Raw genomic sequence first — 17,898 nt, forward strand, 5'->3', positions numbered from 1 at the left:
TACTGCAGGATAAAGTTTAAAAGCCTCAAAGCCTTGGGGGGGGGTGAGAGAGTAAAATACCTTGGGACGCCTCAGTCCAGTTAATGTGAGTGGACAGCTCTGGGGGGAGGGGGGACTTGGAGGGAACTGATGATGTACAACTGCTCAGCATGACTGAGCCTGGCTGGGTGTCCTGCTGAAGTGGCACAAGCCCCTTGTTCACCATCTCTGCCCTGGCTTGGAGCCCGCGATGCTCTAGAGATTGTGAAGGCATTGAGTCTGAACCCTGTATAAGGTGAAGTGTCCTAGGGGGATGGTAACCCCACGGGTCCTCCTCAGGGGTCCAAACAGGGACTCTCAGTTCTGTCTTGAGCTCTGTAATGATTGGTGGGGGAGCATCCTCTGTAATTGAGCGTCACCCCCACCCCAGCCCCTGGCGAAGGAAAGCTGGTGGAGAGAGTGGCCGGAGTACTTGTCAGCAAGGACAGTGCTGGTCTGTTCTTGGGAGTCTGGTTTCAGATTGCCCTGTATTCCCTCCCTGGCTCTGGTCCCACTGGCCTCTTTTTGGTGACATTCTCCCCCAGGAACCATCTTTGGCTCTCCCCTCCCCCAACTCCACCCCATCCAGTTCTCCCAGACAGGAGAGAAGGAAGGCGGCCCTTACCCTCCCATCTGCTAGGACCCTCATCCCTCCCTGCACTCACCAAGTATGCACTATGCTAAGGGTGCCATATACTGGATTGAGAGACAAAGACAGTCTCTGAGCTTCTGGAGGCTAGCCCAGTAGGGAAGTAAGGAGCCATAAATGTGGACCAGTGGTTCTCAACCTTCCTAATGCTGCAACCCTTTAATACAGTTTCTCATGTTGTGGGTGGGGACCCCCAACCATAAATTTTTTTGTTTTTGTTTTTGGGGTTTCTCTGTGTAGCTCTGGCTGTCCTGGAACTCACTCTGTAGACCAGGCTGGCCTCGAACTCAGAAATCTGCCTGCCTCCGACTTCTAAGTGCTGGGATTAAAGGCCATAAAATAATTTTCATTACTACTTCATAACTGTAAACTTGCTACTGTTATGAATTGTAATGTCAGTGTCTATTTTCTGAATGTCTGAGGTGACCCCTATGAAAAAGTCATTTGACTCCTAAAGAGGTGGTGAACCACAGGTTGAGAACAGATACAGATGGCCCCTGGGCTGAGGGGGCCCTGTACACGTATACATACAGGCTGCTGTGGGGCTCCCTGAGCCAGTAAGTCCTGAGGGAGTGGGCTGGGGGCCGGGGTGGGGGTGGGAAAGGTTCCCGTTAGCTTAAGTGCAGCATGTGCAGATGTATAGAGGAAAGAGTAAGTGTGGCCTGGGACAACTCCACAGCTTGGGGGCGGGGGAGGGGCAGGAGACAAGGCTGGAAAGGTCCTGTGAGGCCGCTGAAGAGCCCACAGCGAATCAGAACCTCTGTGAGGAGCCACGAGCCACCAGGGATTTTAGGCAGAAGCGGTTGGATTTGGTTTTTTGGATGGATGAGGTGATGGAGATTGAGGGTTTGGGCTCTTATGAAATATGACAAATAAAATAACTCCTCCTTTCCCTCTGCCAGACCCCATTCTCTAGGGAGGAATTCCCCCCGCCCCCCGCCACATTTTCCGGCTTACTGGACCCCTCCTTCTCACCACCTGGGGGCTGTGGGATTCCTATCCCAAAAGCCATCACTGCTAATCTAAGAGAATCTAGATATCAGACATCACATCATCCCCTCCACTGTTTTGGGGCTACTGTGAGACCCTTCCTCAGGGACCCCAAGTCCTGAGCCAAGAGGTGCTGGAGGGGGTGGGGTTCTGTCTCTCTCAGAAGACTGACGGTTTTCCCCAGTAGGGTTTCACTATAAAAATAGAAGTGAGCCTGATGGTTAGTGCCTGTAATCACAGTCTTAGGGAGGCTGAGGCAGGAGGACCACTGAGAGTTCAAGGCCAGCCTGGGTAACAGAATGAGACTCTCCCCGCCTTCACAACAATTGACTTGAGAGTTTTGGCAGGGTATTTACCTTGGACTCTCAGATACAAAACAGGTTCAAGCCTGTAGCCACCACAGGGCAAGGCTTGTGCCCCTTCAGCTCCTCAGTCTTCCTCCTGTGCCATTTGTGCTTAGAGAATGCAAAAACATTTCAATAACCGCCTAAAGCAAACATAATTAGAAAGATAAATCAGCAGGAGGAACCCCCAAAGTTTAGTATAAACCAGTGGGGAGGGAATTCGGTTTCCTCTTCAGGGCTGTGTTGCCAGACCTATTTCTAAGGAGGAGGATGGGTTTCAGGACCTAGGATCCCAAAGGGTGCGAAGAGGCAACGGGGCTGTCCATAGGTCCAAAAAGTCCTTGCAGGCTGGAGGGGACCTTACATCCACTCCCTGGCCCAGTGTGCTTGAGAGTTAGCTTCTTCCTCTGCAGCTGTTCCCCGCCCCCCAATTTAGACACCAATGTAGCATCGATAACCATGTAATGAAATAAACAACCAATTGTGCTGTGGTACTGATCGTGGATTTTAACCTCGGCCATCAGCCAGGAGTGGGTGAGAGACTCCTGGGCTAATTTCTCAAACACTTCAGCTTATGAAGCCCCAAACCCAACAGTGACTCCAGCCCTCCCAGGAGGATGGGGCATGGGAAGAGCCCTAGGGCTTGTGTCCAGCCCTGCAGCTTTCCCCCTGGGGAGCATTGGGCAAAGCCCCAGCCCCAATATCTGCTTGACCCCTCAATTTCATACCTAGGAAAGCTTCCTCCTTGAGAGGAAGCTCCTGAGAACTGAAAGACTATAAGAGCCCTGGCTGACTCTCTGACAGAGTCTGAGCCAGGCTTTATCTTTTGTTGTTTTGTTTTGAGAAAAGGTTTCTTTCTGTAACAGCTTTGGCTGTCCTGGAACTCACTTAGTTAACCAACATGGCTGTAGATGTAAATGCTTTTGAATTAGGCCTGAAGAATCAGGTTTTTCCTTTTTTCACTTTTCTTTCTTCTTTCTTTCTTTTCTTTCTTGCGATTGATCCTAGGACTTCATGTTTGCTGTGATAGCCATGCCCCCTTTTATAGTTTTTGTTTTGTTTTGTTTTCCGAGACAGGGTTTCTCTGTGTAGCCCTGGCTGTCCTGGAACTCACTCTGTAGACCAGGCTGGCCTCAAACTCAGAAATCCACCTGCCTCTGCCTCCCAAGTGCTGGGATTATAGGCATGGGCCACCACTGCCGGGCTTCACGGTTTCTTTTTAAAACAGTATTGCCGTTCTAAGTATAAACAGACAACTTGCTCAGTCAGTATAATGTCACTCATATGTATGTTTTCTGAACTGACTGTTTCCGTGGGGACTCTCCTAGGAATCTCCTCCAGGTGGGCATGGTGGCACACACCTTTTATCCCAGCTCTTGGGAGATAGGGGCTAGTCAGGGCTACATAGTGAGACCCTGATTCAGAGGGAAACACACACACACACACTTTCTATATATATAGATACATATCTAACTCTCATGTCTCAGCCTACACCACCCAGCCCAGCTCCTAAGAACATCAGAAAATGGTTCTTTTGAGGGTTACAGGCTTGGGACACAATGCCCAGCTGTTTTTGTTTTTCAGTCAGGGTCTTACTATATAACTCAGACTGGCCTTGAACTTGTAATTCTCCGGCCTCAACCATAACAGTACTGGGATTACAGGCATATGCTGTTGTGCCCAGCTCTCTGAAGTCTCTAAGGACGCACGTTGCTAGAGCAACCTGCTCAGATCTGCTCGGATTTGTCCAGTGGCCTGAAGAACAGGGCACGTTGTCATGTCTCTGATTTCCCAGTGGACATCAGGCCCCTGGCAGGCCATCTGTCCTACTGCTGCTCTCTCTGCCCCACCCTCTTCCCCAAGAAGAGCTCAGCTCTTTGTTCTAGTAGTTCCCTCTATAATTTCAGTTCCCCTCTGCCTCCCTCCTTTCAGCTGAGTTCCAGGTTGCCCTCCATCTTTAGCCAACCCCTACTTCCCATCCTCAAGGCTACGATGAAGTCAGAGAGATGGGGTGCTCCAGATTCTGGGGGGGGAGCCTAGGGTGAGTCCCACGAAGCTATCCCATAGTAGCCAGAGACGAGATGTACATAAGTACCCCTTCCCCCCACCAAGAAAATGCCTCTGCTGTTGACTCCTAAATAACAGATGTCTGTCTGCATATTAATGAGATTGGACGAATAATTGGCGAGTTTTTCATTCAGTGTCAGAATGAACCCGGAGGCCTTATGTTCATGCATATAGACACCCCCGTCACCCGTCACCCTGATTCTCCCCCCCCCCACCCCAGAGCATAATGAAGCAGAGTCAGAAGCTGGCAGCTTTGACCCACAAAAGGGAGGGGCAGATGGGAGTAGGGAGGGGTGTTAGCAGGAGGGAGACCCCCTTGGTCTGGTTTGCCAGGTTGCTCTGTCTGGACCACTGCCTCCCCGTTCCCCCTAGGGGGGTGGTAAAAGCCTTGCATCTGTGCTGTTCCACTATCCTGAACAGGGGCCTAGAGAGAGGTGGGAGTCAGCATAGGTCCTCCAGGAGGCTATCACCAGAGGACAGAGTGGTGGCTGCCTTCTGTGAGGCTGGGTATGGAATGAGCCTCTTACTGCTCCATGTTATTTAGACTCTGTGAGGGGATGTTGGAGGAAAGAACAGAGGGGTTTTCTTTTGCCTTTTTGTTTGTTAAGACAGGGCCTCTTTATGTAGCTCTGGTTGTTCTGAAACTCAATGAAGACCAGGCTGGCCTCGAACTTAGAGATTCCATGGTCTCCTGCCAGAATTAAAAGTGTATGCCACCACACCCAGCTAGGTTTTTTTTTTAAATCAAACAACTATTCCCTCGACAGCTGGGTATTCCTGCCCAAGTTACTCAGCCTGAGCTCTGCTCTACCTGGGAAGATAGTAAGAAATAAAACATGACTGTTTTCATGCCTAGTTTCTACAGAAGGCTCCAAGCCAGGCTTGGTAGTGCATGCTTGTAACCCGGCACTCACTCATAAATTAGAGGAACTCAAATTGGAAGAGAGAAAACAACAACAAAATAAAACAAAAATGACACCTTGATGTGATGTGTTCTGTCCTCACTTGTCTCCAAAACACAGACTAATTTCCACATCACAAACTTCCACGCCACTCCTGCCAGATCGACCCTTACAGGGGTTAGAGGTAAAGCAGGGCAAGCAGATGAGATAGGAGACACAGGAGGAGCTCACTGGACACCAAAGACCAGAACAGGAGACAGTGAGCTAGAACCCCAGATGAGAAAGAGGGAGAGGGAAGAGACCACAGGCTGAAGTGGGATGAGCCCAGAGAACAAGAATCTGGAGTCTGCTCCTGGTACCGGAAGCCCCAGCTCTAGCAGTTTGACTTCAAGTCTCACATCCTCTCAATACCTCTGCCAAAGGAGGGGATTGGTTGTCGTTGGAAGGGCCACTCTCAGCGTGCAAAACAAAAGTTCCCGTGGCTGGTGGAACGCAGGGGTGGAGGCTTGCTGTGCGCCCCCAACACCACAGCCTATCAGTCACTTGTCCCCTCTCTCCCTTGGTAAATGATCTGCTGCGCCAGCAAACAACTGTCCATTGTGTCCTAATGAGGGACGAGCAGGGAAAGCCAATCGTTTATGATGCAAATGAGCCGTCGGCTGTGGCCAGAGCATTCACTGGGTGACTCTTTTTCCGCTGTAGCCCTGCGTGGCCCAGTTGGGCCTTTCTCCCCGAGTCCCAGTTCCCATCTGGTGGAGAAGGAGGTGGGGGAGGCCCAGCCTAGCCCTCACATTGTCTGGCATTGCCACTCCCTGCAAGGAGCCCTGACCCTTTCAGAGCCTCAGAGTTGGGGGCTCAGTCCTCCCTTCCCTTAATGTGGAATTTTCTTGTTTTGTTTTGTTTGTTTGTTTGATTTCGGGGTGTACAAGAAACTCATAGCACATACAACTTCTCTTTGAAGCTGGGCGGTGGTGGCGCATGCCTTTAATCCCAGCACTTGGGAGGCAGAGGCAGGTGGATTTCTGAGTTCGAGGCCAGCCTGGTCTACAGAGTGAGTTCCAGGACAGCCAGGGCTATATAGAGAAACCCTGTCTCAAACAAACAAACAAACAAACAAAAAAAAAAACAAAAACAACTTCTCTTTATAAAGCGTACAATTCCATGACATTTAGTGCATTCCCAAGGTGGTCTAAGGACCACCTTTCTGGTCTTAGGCTTTATATCCCCCTGCCCGGGAACCTCAGCCTTTATGGGATACTGCTGACACCTCAGCACAATGGAGGAGGAATTGTAGAGCCACTTGAGTTGGAGAAAACCCTAAAGCTCTTCAGGAGCGGAGGGCCTAGTCCTGTGCTTGGCCTTTGATGGGGGAGTGCTCATTGCATGGAGCCACACAATTCCTCTTGATTTTTTAGCTTTCGGTGAGGAGCCAGAGTTGATTCCTGCACAGATCTTGGTTTCATGGTTTCCTGACCCTCTATCTGGGATGATCCCACCAGCAAGCTTAGAAGCCTCGGAGACTCCAAAGACAGTCCCCGAAAACCCTTAGTTCCAGGAAAGCCTCCCCTTACCAGGTTCCGGGGCAAGGCTTGCCAAAGCAATATTTTCTAACTTGGCCCATAGTCTATTTTTGTTTTTGTTTTTTCGAGGCAGGGTTTCTCTGTGTAGCCCTGGCTGTCCTGGAACTCATCTCTGTAGACAAGGCTGGCCTTGAACTCAGAAAACTGCCTGCTTCTGCCTGCCAAGTGCTGGGATTAAAGGTGTGTACCACCACTTCCCCCGCTCTAAGCAGTTTTCAAGGGAACCGGCAAGACACCCACTTACCTGCAGGCTTTGTATTTTCCTAGTTCCTTTCCTCCTCCAGGACCTTGGGAAGGCTTTAAAGAAAGGGAGGGGCTGAGCAGATGGCTCAGTTGGTGAAGGACTTACCTGTAAACTTGTGGACCTGAGTTTAACCCCCAGTAGTCATGAAAAAAAGCAGGGGTTGGGGGTATGGGAGGTGGTACAAAGAAGAACTGTGGGGCCTACTGGCAAGTTTATCTAAAGGTCCCAAGTGAGAGACCTTGTCACAAAAAGAGACGTCCATCAGGTATGGTGATATACACCTTTAATCCTCACCACTTGTGAGGCAGAGGCAGGTAGAGATCTGTGTCATTTTGAGGCCAACCTGGTCTCCATGATGGGTTCCAGGCCAGCCAGCCAAGGAGTGATGCCCCTTCTCAACCAAACCAAACCAAACCCAAAACAACAAGCCAAGATGTTTGGCTTATTGAGAAAGGTCACCTAAAGTTGACCCGTGGCCTCCACAAGCCCAGCACACATGTGTACACACAGGATCACATGCTTTTTCCCTGACAAAAGCAGTTCTGGAATTAACTCATGGTAGTAGCAGGAATTCCACTGAGTTTGGAAAAGCCTTTAGTTGCAAACTTTCCTTGACCTTCACCAGCCTTCAAATTCCATTCAAAGCTCCCTTCCCCAGACACAAGGGCCAGACAACTTAATGAAGGCGTTCTATCTGTGCCCTAATGAATAGGGACACTCCTGAGCTGGCTGGGTCCAGTTCTGCCACCAACTCATAAAATGACCTTTGACAAGTGCCTGGACTTCAGTCTTATCTGCGAGGCAACCGTTGCCCCAGAGAGGAGAGATAATGGTGCGGCTAGTGCTTTGAACTTGCAAAGGCATTCCTAGGAACACTGTCATTATTTCCTTGGGTCATGGCAGCAGCAGGCTCTCAGGTGAGCAGGGCAAGCCGATGGATAGGTGCCGTTCTGATTGATGACAAAGGGATAGGCTTCTTCATGATGAGCAAAAGAGAATCAAAGAAGCCCCAGAAAGGGAGTCAGCCGTGTAGACGCCTTGGGTTGTGGAGTAAATGGGTAGAGGGGAATTGGCCTGTTGAGGGGCAGAACTTGGCTTGCTTTCCGATGTTCTGAAAGGTGGGGCCAACAGCAGGATACACACTTGAGTTCGTGGGTCCCATGTAACTCATTTAGCAAATATTCATTGGATGCCTAACAAGGCAGCTGCCAGGGCAAACTGTGTAATAATATTAAAACAAAACAAGCCGGGCGGTGGTGGCACAAGCCTTTAATCCCAGCACTTGGGAGGCAGAGGCAGGTGGATTTCTGAGTTTGAGGCCAGCCTGGTCTACAGAGTGAGTTCCAGGATAGACACACGTGGCTGGCAGAAGAAAAACGTTACTGTCTAGTACTCTGGAGGTAGAGGCAGGAGGCTCAGGAATTCAAGGTGACCCTTGGTCTCAGTGAGTTTGACATTAGCCTGAGTTATATGAAATCCTGTCACCAGAACAAAACAAGAAGCAGATGACACCAACTGGGCTGGAGAGATGGCTCAGCCATGACTAATGCTCCTGCTCTTGTAGAAGACTCAAGGATAGTTCCCAGCACCGGTGCCGAAGCAGCTCACGACTGCCTGTAATTCCCACTCGAGGGAACTTGCACTCATACGCACACACATACATACAATTAAGTATGATAAAGATTAACTATATTTAAAAAACAAAACAAAACAGCTGGGTGTGGTGACTTATGCTTTCAATCCCAGCATGCAGAAGGCAGGGGCAGGTGGATCTCCGAATTCAATCAGAGGCCAACCTGGTCTATATAAGTGAGTCCCAGGCCATGCAGGGCTATATAACAAAGTCAAATACAAATAAAGCAGAATGGGTACTCTAAACTTTATTTTTTTTTTATTTTTTCATTCTTTCTTTTTTTACACTCCATATTTTATTCCCCAACCCACCCTCTGACTGCTCCACATCCCATACCTCCTTCCTACCTACCTGTCTCCACGTGGATGTCCCCACCCCCCACCGACCTGACCTCTAAACTCCCTAGGGCCTCCAGTCTCTTGAGGGTTAGGTGCATCATCTCTGAATGAACCCAGACCCGGCAGTCCTCTATTGGATGGGTGTTTTGCTTGCATATATATTATCTGCACCATGTGTATTCAGCAGAGGCCCACAGAAGACATCAGACCTCTTAGAGCTGGAGTTACAGACAGTTGGGAGCTACCAGGTGAGTGCTAGGAATTGAACCTGGGTCGTCTGGCAGAGCAGACAGTGCTTTTAACCACGGAGTGATCGATCTCTCCAGCCCTAGAATGGGTATTTTAACTGGGGAGTGATTCTAGTCTGGGAAATTAGGGGAAAGGCTTTATGAAGGATGGGTTGAACAAGATTTGGGCCTTGCAGAGGTAGCAGATCAGTATTCAATACAGCAAAGGAATTCCTACACATGGTAAGCCAGGGCATCTGAAAGGGATCATTGGGTGACAAATTAAAGAGTTGGGTTTAAGATGTAAGAATTCAGGAAATGAGGCTGGACAAATGGCTCAGTGGTTAAGAGCACTGACTGCTCTTCCAGAGGTCCTGAGTTCAATTCCCTGCACTACATGGTGGCTTACAACCATCTATAGTAGGATCTGATGCCATCTTCTGGTGTGTCTGAAGACAATGACAGTGTATTCATATACATAAATTAAATAAAAAAAGAATTGAGGAAACTGGGAAAAGGCCAGAGACGGTTCTGTCTTTTCTCCTCTACATTAGTGCTTCAGGCTCTAATTCCAGAGCTTGAGGGATTTCACTGGGCCCTTCTAGAAACTCTTGGCTTCCTCTTTACTTGGCTAAATGGTGCCTAAATCCTAAGCTGAGATTTCTCTTTTATAAGTCCTTCTGAGTTCTGGGCCTGCCACATCATTTCCAAAGAACCCCTGAACTAGAATTCTTCTATGGCTTGTTTCCATGGATGGTAAGCAACCTGAAGGCCAGAAGGACCTGTAACCCCTTTCACAATTATAGACTCCCTTCCCGTTCCCCCCGACCCCCCAATCACTAAGTTCATTTGTTGTTTGAGAGAGGGTTTCTCTGTGCAGTCCTGGCTGTTCTGGAACTCCCTCTGTAGATCAGGCTGGCCTCGAACTCACAGATCCTCTGCTCTGTCTGCCTGTGTCTCTTGAGTGCTGGGATTAAAGGCATGTGCCACCACTTCTGGCTGCAATCACTGATCACTAGTCTTATTGTCAACCAGGTCCCCAGAGAAATGCACTGGAAAAAGTATGGGCTGCTTAGCCTGGCACACCTTTGAATCTGAGCTTTGTCACTTTTCTTTAGTGTGACCTAGGACAAGTGACTTGACCTCTTAAAACTTCATTTTCTTTATTTGTCTGTAGGGAACGATGCATGCATGGAACCCAGGAGTGTGGCAAATGGTAGTATGATGATTGGATATTGGATCATCTCTTCCTCCCAGAAGCCTCCTATTCTCCTTGGGTCTTTTCTGACACCTGTCTAAGGGGCTGTTTGCATCCCCCCTCTAGGCAGGCTTGCTCTGCTCCCCTTAGAGAGCAAGTAGTTGCTGACTCTCTTTGGGCTGTCTGGGCCTTGCACTCCATTGGTCAATAGAGATAAATTACAAAATCATTTGTTTTATTTGTTCTTGTTACCTTGAGGGCTGTGTGAAATTGCCCAGCTTTTGAAAGCCACATTTGCATATCTCTGTGCTGGAGTCAAAGGCTGCAGCTGTGGTTTCATCGCCTCAATTTAAATATTAATAAAAAATCCTAAACCTCTAGCTGTAATTTTTTTTTAAAACTAGTCTGGCCCTTCTGTTCCTAGGTTGCAAATATAATATAATCTTTGTCCTTGGCTTTGTTTAATTTTTAAAGGGCCATTGTGGAGTTAACTCAAGGCAGCTGCTGCAACCTTGGAGATAAGAACCTCTTACAAGCCCCCCAATCTTGTTTATTCTTTTCGGGCTCAAAGATTTACCTTAGAGACAAAAGGAGACACAGGGAACATTTTACAGGATCTTATTCCCCATATCTCTGCTTATGGTTCTTAGACTTGAGTCTGCTGTGAGTTCCAGGTCACTGGGTGGGCCCTATCTGCCAGTTGCTGGTTCAGTAGGTCTAGGAATCTAGAATGGAGTTGCTCCACACAAAGGCCTCCATCAAGGGGACATGTTTTGAAACCACGCTAAGGTACATGTTGTCATATGCTTTTGGTCTCTGAAACCAGGTGTTCAAAGGTCATACCCTTAAGCCTAGTTAGGGACTCTAACACTTAGGTTATTGTGCAGAATCGGTTTCTTGGGGTTTTTCAAATCTGAATTACATTTTACGTGTTTTGTGTCTCTACGTGCACACAAGTGGGCCTCAGGGCTCCAGTGATCAGAAGAAAACTTGTATGAGTCAGATGTCACATCTCCTTCCACCCACGCTGTGGGTTTGGGGATTGAACTCAGGTTACCTGGCTTGGAGACAAACCATGTTCACCTGCTGAGTCATTTCACCAGCTCAGTTTCTTGTGTTTTTGAGACAGGATCTCCTGTAGCTCAAACAGGCCTGGGAAAGTGATCCTTCTGCCTCTGCCGAAGGATCTACATACCACTTACTCCCAACTAAAGCATAGCCAATTGTGCCTCAGTTTCCACTTCGCTGAGGACTAGCTTAGATCCCCCAAGGGATGCTCTTTGTAGAAACCGTTTCCAGTTTTTTAACCTTTCACGTGCTGAAGCATCTCTTTGATGTTCCCGTTTTAGGCTGTTTGCAGGAACCAGGCATCTCTGAAGCAAGATGCAGAGGCCTCCAACTCAGTTTAAGCCATCTATCTGTGAGTGAGCCCCACATTGGTCGAGCAGCAGCCTCCCTTCTGTCTGGGTTTCCTTGGGGACATCTGCCCTTTCTGATGCTGATTGTCTCCCAGGCAGTCCTTATCAGCTCTCAGCAGCCTTCACAGGATACATTCTGGGCATCTTGACTCCTTCCGCTCCAACCGTCCCAACACTGATTCCTTTCTTTTTCTCTTGCATGTTTCTTGTGCCCATACTTTGTGGGATTCTGGTTACATTTTTAAGGAGGGAGATAATCAGCCAGAGCTCTCTCTGAGCCCCCTCCCTCCTCTTCCCTTTCCAGCTTCTTTGCAGAATGAGATAACAGGCAATCTAGGAACCAGTTTGAAAGTGTTGCTTTGCCCAGAGAGTTAGAGATTGCAGGGTGGGAGAGTGGGAAGGGATCAGAGGTTAAAGGAGCAAGATTTATACCATCATCAGAACTTTTTCATTTTTTCAGATAGAACTCTTTTTTTTTTTTTTTTTTTTTTTTTTTTTTTTTTGGTTTTTTCGAGACAGGGTTTCTCTGTGTAGCCCTGGCTGTCCTGGAATTCACTCTGTAGACCAGGCTGGCCTCGAACTCAGAAACCCACCTGCCTCTGCCTCCCAAGTGCTGGGATTAAAGGTGTGCGCCACCACTGCCTGGCCAAACATTTATTTTTCATGTGTGTGGCCTGCCTGCGAGTTCATGTGAACCACATGTGTGCAGTGCCTCTTGTAGGCACTTTTTTCTCTTCAGTCACTGCAAGAGGCCATTGCATCCCCAGGAACTGGGGTTAGAATTGACCAAGGCTGGGAACCAGATTCTAAGGCAAGAGCACAGGATAACAACCACTCTTGATAGCTACTGAGCCATTTCTCGAGACCCCTGTTTTGTTTTGAGATAGGGCCTCATGTAGCCCACTCTGACAAGGAACAGATCCCCGAGCTTCCACCTCCCTATATGAACCAGTATTTTCTGACGACTGAAGAAACAAACAAGCTGGGAGACTGAATGAGTAGGGCAGGTCTGCCTTTGTTGTCTGCCTACCACAGCCAGGGAAGGAAGCCTTTTTGTAAAGTTCTAAAACCTAAATTGCTTTCTTTTTTGGGGTCATGACAGATGCAAGTGGAATGAAGGATGAGCCAGAAGACAGGCCCAGTCCTCACAGGCATTTGATAGCTATGGAAAAACCTCATAAAAAAGAAATTTATTTCCATTTTTCAAATAAAGTGATGAAATACCCACTTCCTTTCATAGGCTGGGAGGAAATAGAGTGAGTGAGTGCACTTTGCTTTTGTGCTAGCCCATCCATCCCCTCATTGATAATTTCATCTCTGTCTTGAAGGAGAGTCTATTCTCTGAACAGCATGAGGATGAAGAAATGATGTACAGGTCGGCTGTGGCAGCACACTGCTGTAATCTGAGTGCTCAGGAGGCAGAGGCCAGCTTGTCAGTGAAGGAGGTTCTAGACTAGCCAGGGATACATAGGACACTCTCTTCCCTGGACAGCCGTCTTGATTCAACCCAACACTAATCCAGACACCACTTAGAGGAGATCTGTAACGGCCATGGTGGGCCTCGAGACAGAAGAACACCATGAATTATCCAGTGAGTGCAACCTAACAGCTTGAGTTCCTACGACAAAAGTGCCTCCAAAGGGCTAGGGAGACAAGCAGCCAGATGCAACGCAGTGGAGAAAACCGGCTCAAAGCCGAGAGGCAGTGGAGATGGAGCCACTCGCCAGTGATCAGCAAGGACAGAGGTCTCAGTTCCAGACCACAAGGGACAACTCAGCCAATAGGAATTTACTTATCTACTTATAGGAGACAAGGACTCATTATGTAGCACTGGCTGGCCTGGAACTCCCTATGTAGACAGGCTAGCTCTAAATTCAGAGTTCTCCCTGCCTTTGACTCCTCAGTGCTGGCATTAGTGTGCATCACCTTGCTTGGCCTAACTAGAAGAAAATATACTCCCAAGACAGGATTTCTCTGTATAGCCCTGGCTATCCTTGAACTCAGACTCTTGAGTGCTGGGATTAAAGCTGTGGGACACACTGCCCAGCTAACTTGAAGGGATTTAAAGCAGGTTCCTCAGGGAGGAGAGAGGCCTGCTGCTACCTTGCTCTTGGTTTCATGAAAACTGAAACGCTTGTGCTCCCCAGACCTTGGACATGCCAGAGTCACACCCTTGCCAAGTACATGAGCACAGAGGCCATGGCGTATGAAGTCAGAAGACATCTCCCAGGAGTCCGCTCTACCATCTTGCCAGACCCCCAAATAGTCATTCTTCATCAAAATGTTTGCTATTCAGTTTATTTGCAGTATTAACAGCACAGCATTTATGAACATACTTTGTAAAATCAGGTCTCCACTGCTCTTGCACACTAGGGGGCCAGAGAAGACCTACTCCTCTCAATATCCATAAACAGGCCAAGATTAGGAGTTCATGAAAAATATGTTCTCTTCCTTCAGCAAGCAAAATTATTTATGAAGTAGTATGGTTCAGCAACAGGGAGCAAAAGGGAAGAGATTACTCCAAAAAAAGCAACAGCTCCTTTTCTGGTGAAGTCCATCATTGTACACACATGGAATATTTGTATCAGAGTCCTTGTATTTTAAGAGGAATGGGTTACTTAGAACTATTACAACAGACATGTTGCTCATCGGTTATGGGGAATTAGAAGGCTCTCCTTGACCCTGGCACTTGAAAAACTTCATTCACATCAAATACATAATCTGCCTCTGAATTTTCTCGGTGTCCTGCACAGTGCTATTCTAGGTGTTGTTTGGTGCTGGGTATTACACCTGGAGCCCCGAGGAGCACTGATTTTACGTCTAATCACAGGTCTCAAGCCCTGAAGGACTTGACTCTTGGCCTTTATGAACATGCGATTTTATAAGGAACAAATTAGGACCACTAGCTATTTGTTCTTCAGTCGTATATAGCCCAGGCTGGCTCTGAACTCACGACACTCCCGTCTTTTTCCACCAAGTGCTGTGATTATAGGCAAGCACCACCATGCCTAGCTCAGACCGGCCAAGCCACTCTACTGTCTCTCCAAGAACGATATACAACGGATTAGCATCTTGCTCAATTGGTGGGATAAAGTTTTCTAGGTGAGAACTTTTTATGCTCAAGACGGATTTCAAAGGGGGACTTAATTAGAAAAACTTTAAGGCACCTAGTAGAAGCTGTTTTTTCCAGGCTGATGCATGAAAAATACTTAGTAAAGTAGGGTATGGAAGTACCAAAGAGAGATGCTTCCGGACTTAAATTAATCATTGGAGTCTTGTGGCCTGCAACTATCAGGGCCACAGGTGATATTCTGTACCAGGTAGGCACCCAGATCCTGACACCGGTAGACGGATATACTGTCCAACACCCAGTCCCACATCACTAGACGAGCCTTGCACAGCTGCCCAATATCTGCAGACAGAACACAAGCAGAGACAGGTATTAAGTCATCATTCTAGACCAGACTCTAAACAACACACTCTAAGATCTGAGTTTATAAGTTCTTAGGACTAAGCAGGTGCTCAGAAACAACACTTCAGGACCTTATTCAGAAGCGATCATGGTAAAAGCCCAGCCTGTGTAAAATGACATAACACAAGCTTCAACCTGTTTAAGGAAAGGACACCAGAGAGAACAGATGGTGTGGAGGAATATCTTAAGTGAAAAGACATGATCACCTGTGTGTAAATGACAATGTATGTATACATGTCCAAGCGTGTATCACTTTGTAGCTCTGGTAGGCCTTGAACTTGACCTGTAGACCAGGTTGTACTTAAACTGGCAGAGAGCCAACTATTCTGCCCCCCCCCCCCCAAATGCTGAGATTAACAGTGTGTACCAGCACATCTGGCCTCATATATTACTTTTATAATACAAAACAACAAAAACATCAAAAAGATAGCTCAGTGGGTAAAGACCCCTGTAGAGCCTGACAATCTGAGCTGATCCCTAGGATCCATCCACACGGTGGACAGAGAATATCAACTCCTTGGACTTATCCTTTGACCTCCACAAATATACACTTAAAAGTAAACACACATAGGCACGCACACATATATACGCACACATACTGAAGATTTTCTTTTTTTTTTCCCCCTTTTTAGATTTATTTACCTGTTTTATGTACACACCAGTGTTTTGTCTGTATGTATGTCTGTTTGAGTGAGGGCATTGGATCCCTGGAATTAGAATTACAGACAGCTGCTATAAAGTTGCTGGGAATTAAACCTCGGTCCTCTGGAAGAGCAGCTAGTGCTCTTAACCATGGACCCATCTCTCCAGCCTCCCTCCTCTTGTATGAATGTCAGACTTGGTGTTATAGACAGTTATGAGCTGCCATGTGATGCTGGGAACTGAACCCAGGACCCCTGAAGGGCAAGTCAGTGCTCTTAACCACTGAGCCATCTCTCCAGCCTCATAAATAAAGACTTTCTAATAGACATTTTAGTTGTTCATTCATGCAAACATTAAAAATAGGCTGGAAGCTGGGTAGTGGTAGCACATACCTTTGATTCCAGCAATCAGGAGGAAGAGGCATATGAATCAGTAAATCAGTAAGTTTAAAGCCAACTTGGTCTACAGAGTGAGTTCCAGGACAGTCAAGGCTACACTGAGAAATCCAGTCTCAAAAAACCAAAACCTCTGGGGCTGGCGAGATGGCTCAGTGGGTTAAGAGCACTGTCCACTCTTCCAAAGGCCCAGAGTTCAAATCCCAGCAACCATATGGTGGCTCACGACCACCCTTAATGAGATCTGACACCCTCTTCTGGTGCATCAGAAGATAGCTACAGTGTACTTACATACAATAAATAAATCTTAAAAAAAAAAAACAAACCCTCAAAACAATGGACAAAACAAACAAAACCCCATAAAAACACTGAGTGCAGTTGGGGCACATCTATAATCGCCACACTTTCACGGCTGAGGCAAAAAGATTGCCAAGTATTTGAGACCAAATGCAATACATAGCAGGCCAAGCAAAAACCAAAACAACAAACATGCTGCTCACGATGACAATACTTTTAATCCCAGTACTCAGGAAGCAGAGGCTGGTGGATCTCTTTGAGTTCTAAGATACGACCTTGCCTCAAAACCAAACCAAACCAAAAAAACCACAAACAAACAAAAAACCTCAAACATAACAAAATGAAAGACAAAAAAAGCAGCTGTGAACTGTATTAGTTGGGTAATAAGCAGGTAACTAGCAGGGAGTCAAACCCACCCAACAGGACCTCACATGTAAGTGCACAGCACACGGAAAAACTTTACCAGGGTAGTCGCTGTCCTCTGTCCAGGCACTTGGCTGCACGATCACAACTGGATGAACACTCTGCGTACCAAAAAAAGCATTTAGTGCCAAAGCAGGGCTTCTGGGAGTTACAGGATTAAAGGGCTAGAAGGAAAAGGCCTCTCTCAGTATGTTCAGTGCTTACGGTTCCCAAGCCCTTACTCCCAGATGGGTCTTCTGACAGGGTCGCGGGTAGAGAAGACCACTGGGCTACTTTATACAGTTGGTTTAATGGAAGGAGGGTGTCTTCCTCTCCTTGGGAAGGCCCCACATACTCACTGTGTCAGGGGTGAGCAGTGGAAGCTCCTTCACCACGGAAGCCCCGCACAGCTGCAGCAGCCTCTCCAGCACATCTGCACAGCACAGATATGAAGTCACCACAGCTGCCCACAGCCACTCCCCTAGAGCAAACCTCAGTCTCTTTTTTTTTTTTGGTTTTTCGAGACAGGGTTTCTCTGAGTAGCCCTGGCTGTCTTAGACCTCACTGTGTAGACCAGGCTGTCCTTGAACTCAGAAATCCACCTGCCTCTGCCTCCCAAGTGCTGGGATTAAAGGCGTACGCCACCATTCCCAGCAGTCTCCTGCCGTTCTTGATCCAGCACAGGAAGTGCCATGCTTCTTTTGCCCTTACTTCAAACTCTCTCTCTTTCTTTTTTAAAGACGTAAGTACACTGTAGCTGTCTTCAGACACACCAGAAGAGGGCATCAGATCCCATTACAGATGGTTGTGAGCCACCATGTGGTTGCTGGAAATTGAACTCAGGATCTTTGGAAGAGCATACATTGCTCTTAACCACTGAACCATCTCTCCAGCCCCAAACTCTATATGGAATGCCTGCTGAGCTCAAGCCTCAGGTCTCTTTTTAACTCTGTTCGATAAAAAGCTAACAGAGTCTGACAGAGCCCTGTTCTAACCTAAGAGACGTGTAACTTCAGCGTTTGTAATTTGAAGTGAAGGAGTAAGGCAGGTCCCCACTCAACAGTCACTTCCTCTTCCTTTTT

General features: G+C 47.6%; 2 protein-coding genes across 2 annotated transcripts in view; one reads left to right on the top strand and one right to left on the bottom strand.

Annotated features, from left to right (window-relative positions):
* Positions 1–11,599, top strand: part of Rnd2 (Rho family GTPase 2) — a 14,940-nt gene extending 3,341 nt beyond the window's left edge. The window contains exons 4-5 of the mRNA XM_031354073.1: positions 5,673–5,734; positions 11,540–11,599. Of these exons, the coding sequence (XP_031209933.1) occupies positions 5,673–5,734; positions 11,540–11,599 (122 nt within the window). The remainder of the gene's footprint in view (positions 1–5,672; positions 5,735–11,539) is intronic.
* A 2,291-nt stretch (positions 11,600–13,890) lies between these two features.
* The window catches only part of Brca1 (BRCA1 DNA repair associated), a 65,741-nt gene continuing 61,733 nt past the window's right edge, over positions 13,891–17,898 (bottom strand). The window contains exons 22-24 of the mRNA XM_031354074.1: positions 17,176–17,249; positions 16,878–16,938; positions 13,891–15,020 (exon numbers count right to left, since the gene is read on the bottom strand). Coding sequence (XP_031209934.1) covers positions 14,869–15,020; positions 16,878–16,938; positions 17,176–17,249 — 287 coding nt within the window. The 3' untranslated portion in view covers positions 13,891–14,868. The remainder of the gene's footprint in view (positions 15,021–16,877; positions 16,939–17,175; positions 17,250–17,898) is intronic.

The sequence above is a fragment of the Mastomys coucha genome, unplaced genomic scaffold (assembly GCF_008632895.1).
Source record: "Mastomys coucha isolate ucsf_1 unplaced genomic scaffold, UCSF_Mcou_1 pScaffold5, whole genome shotgun sequence".
Taxonomy (NCBI): Eukaryota; Metazoa; Chordata; class Mammalia; order Rodentia; family Muridae; genus Mastomys; species Mastomys coucha.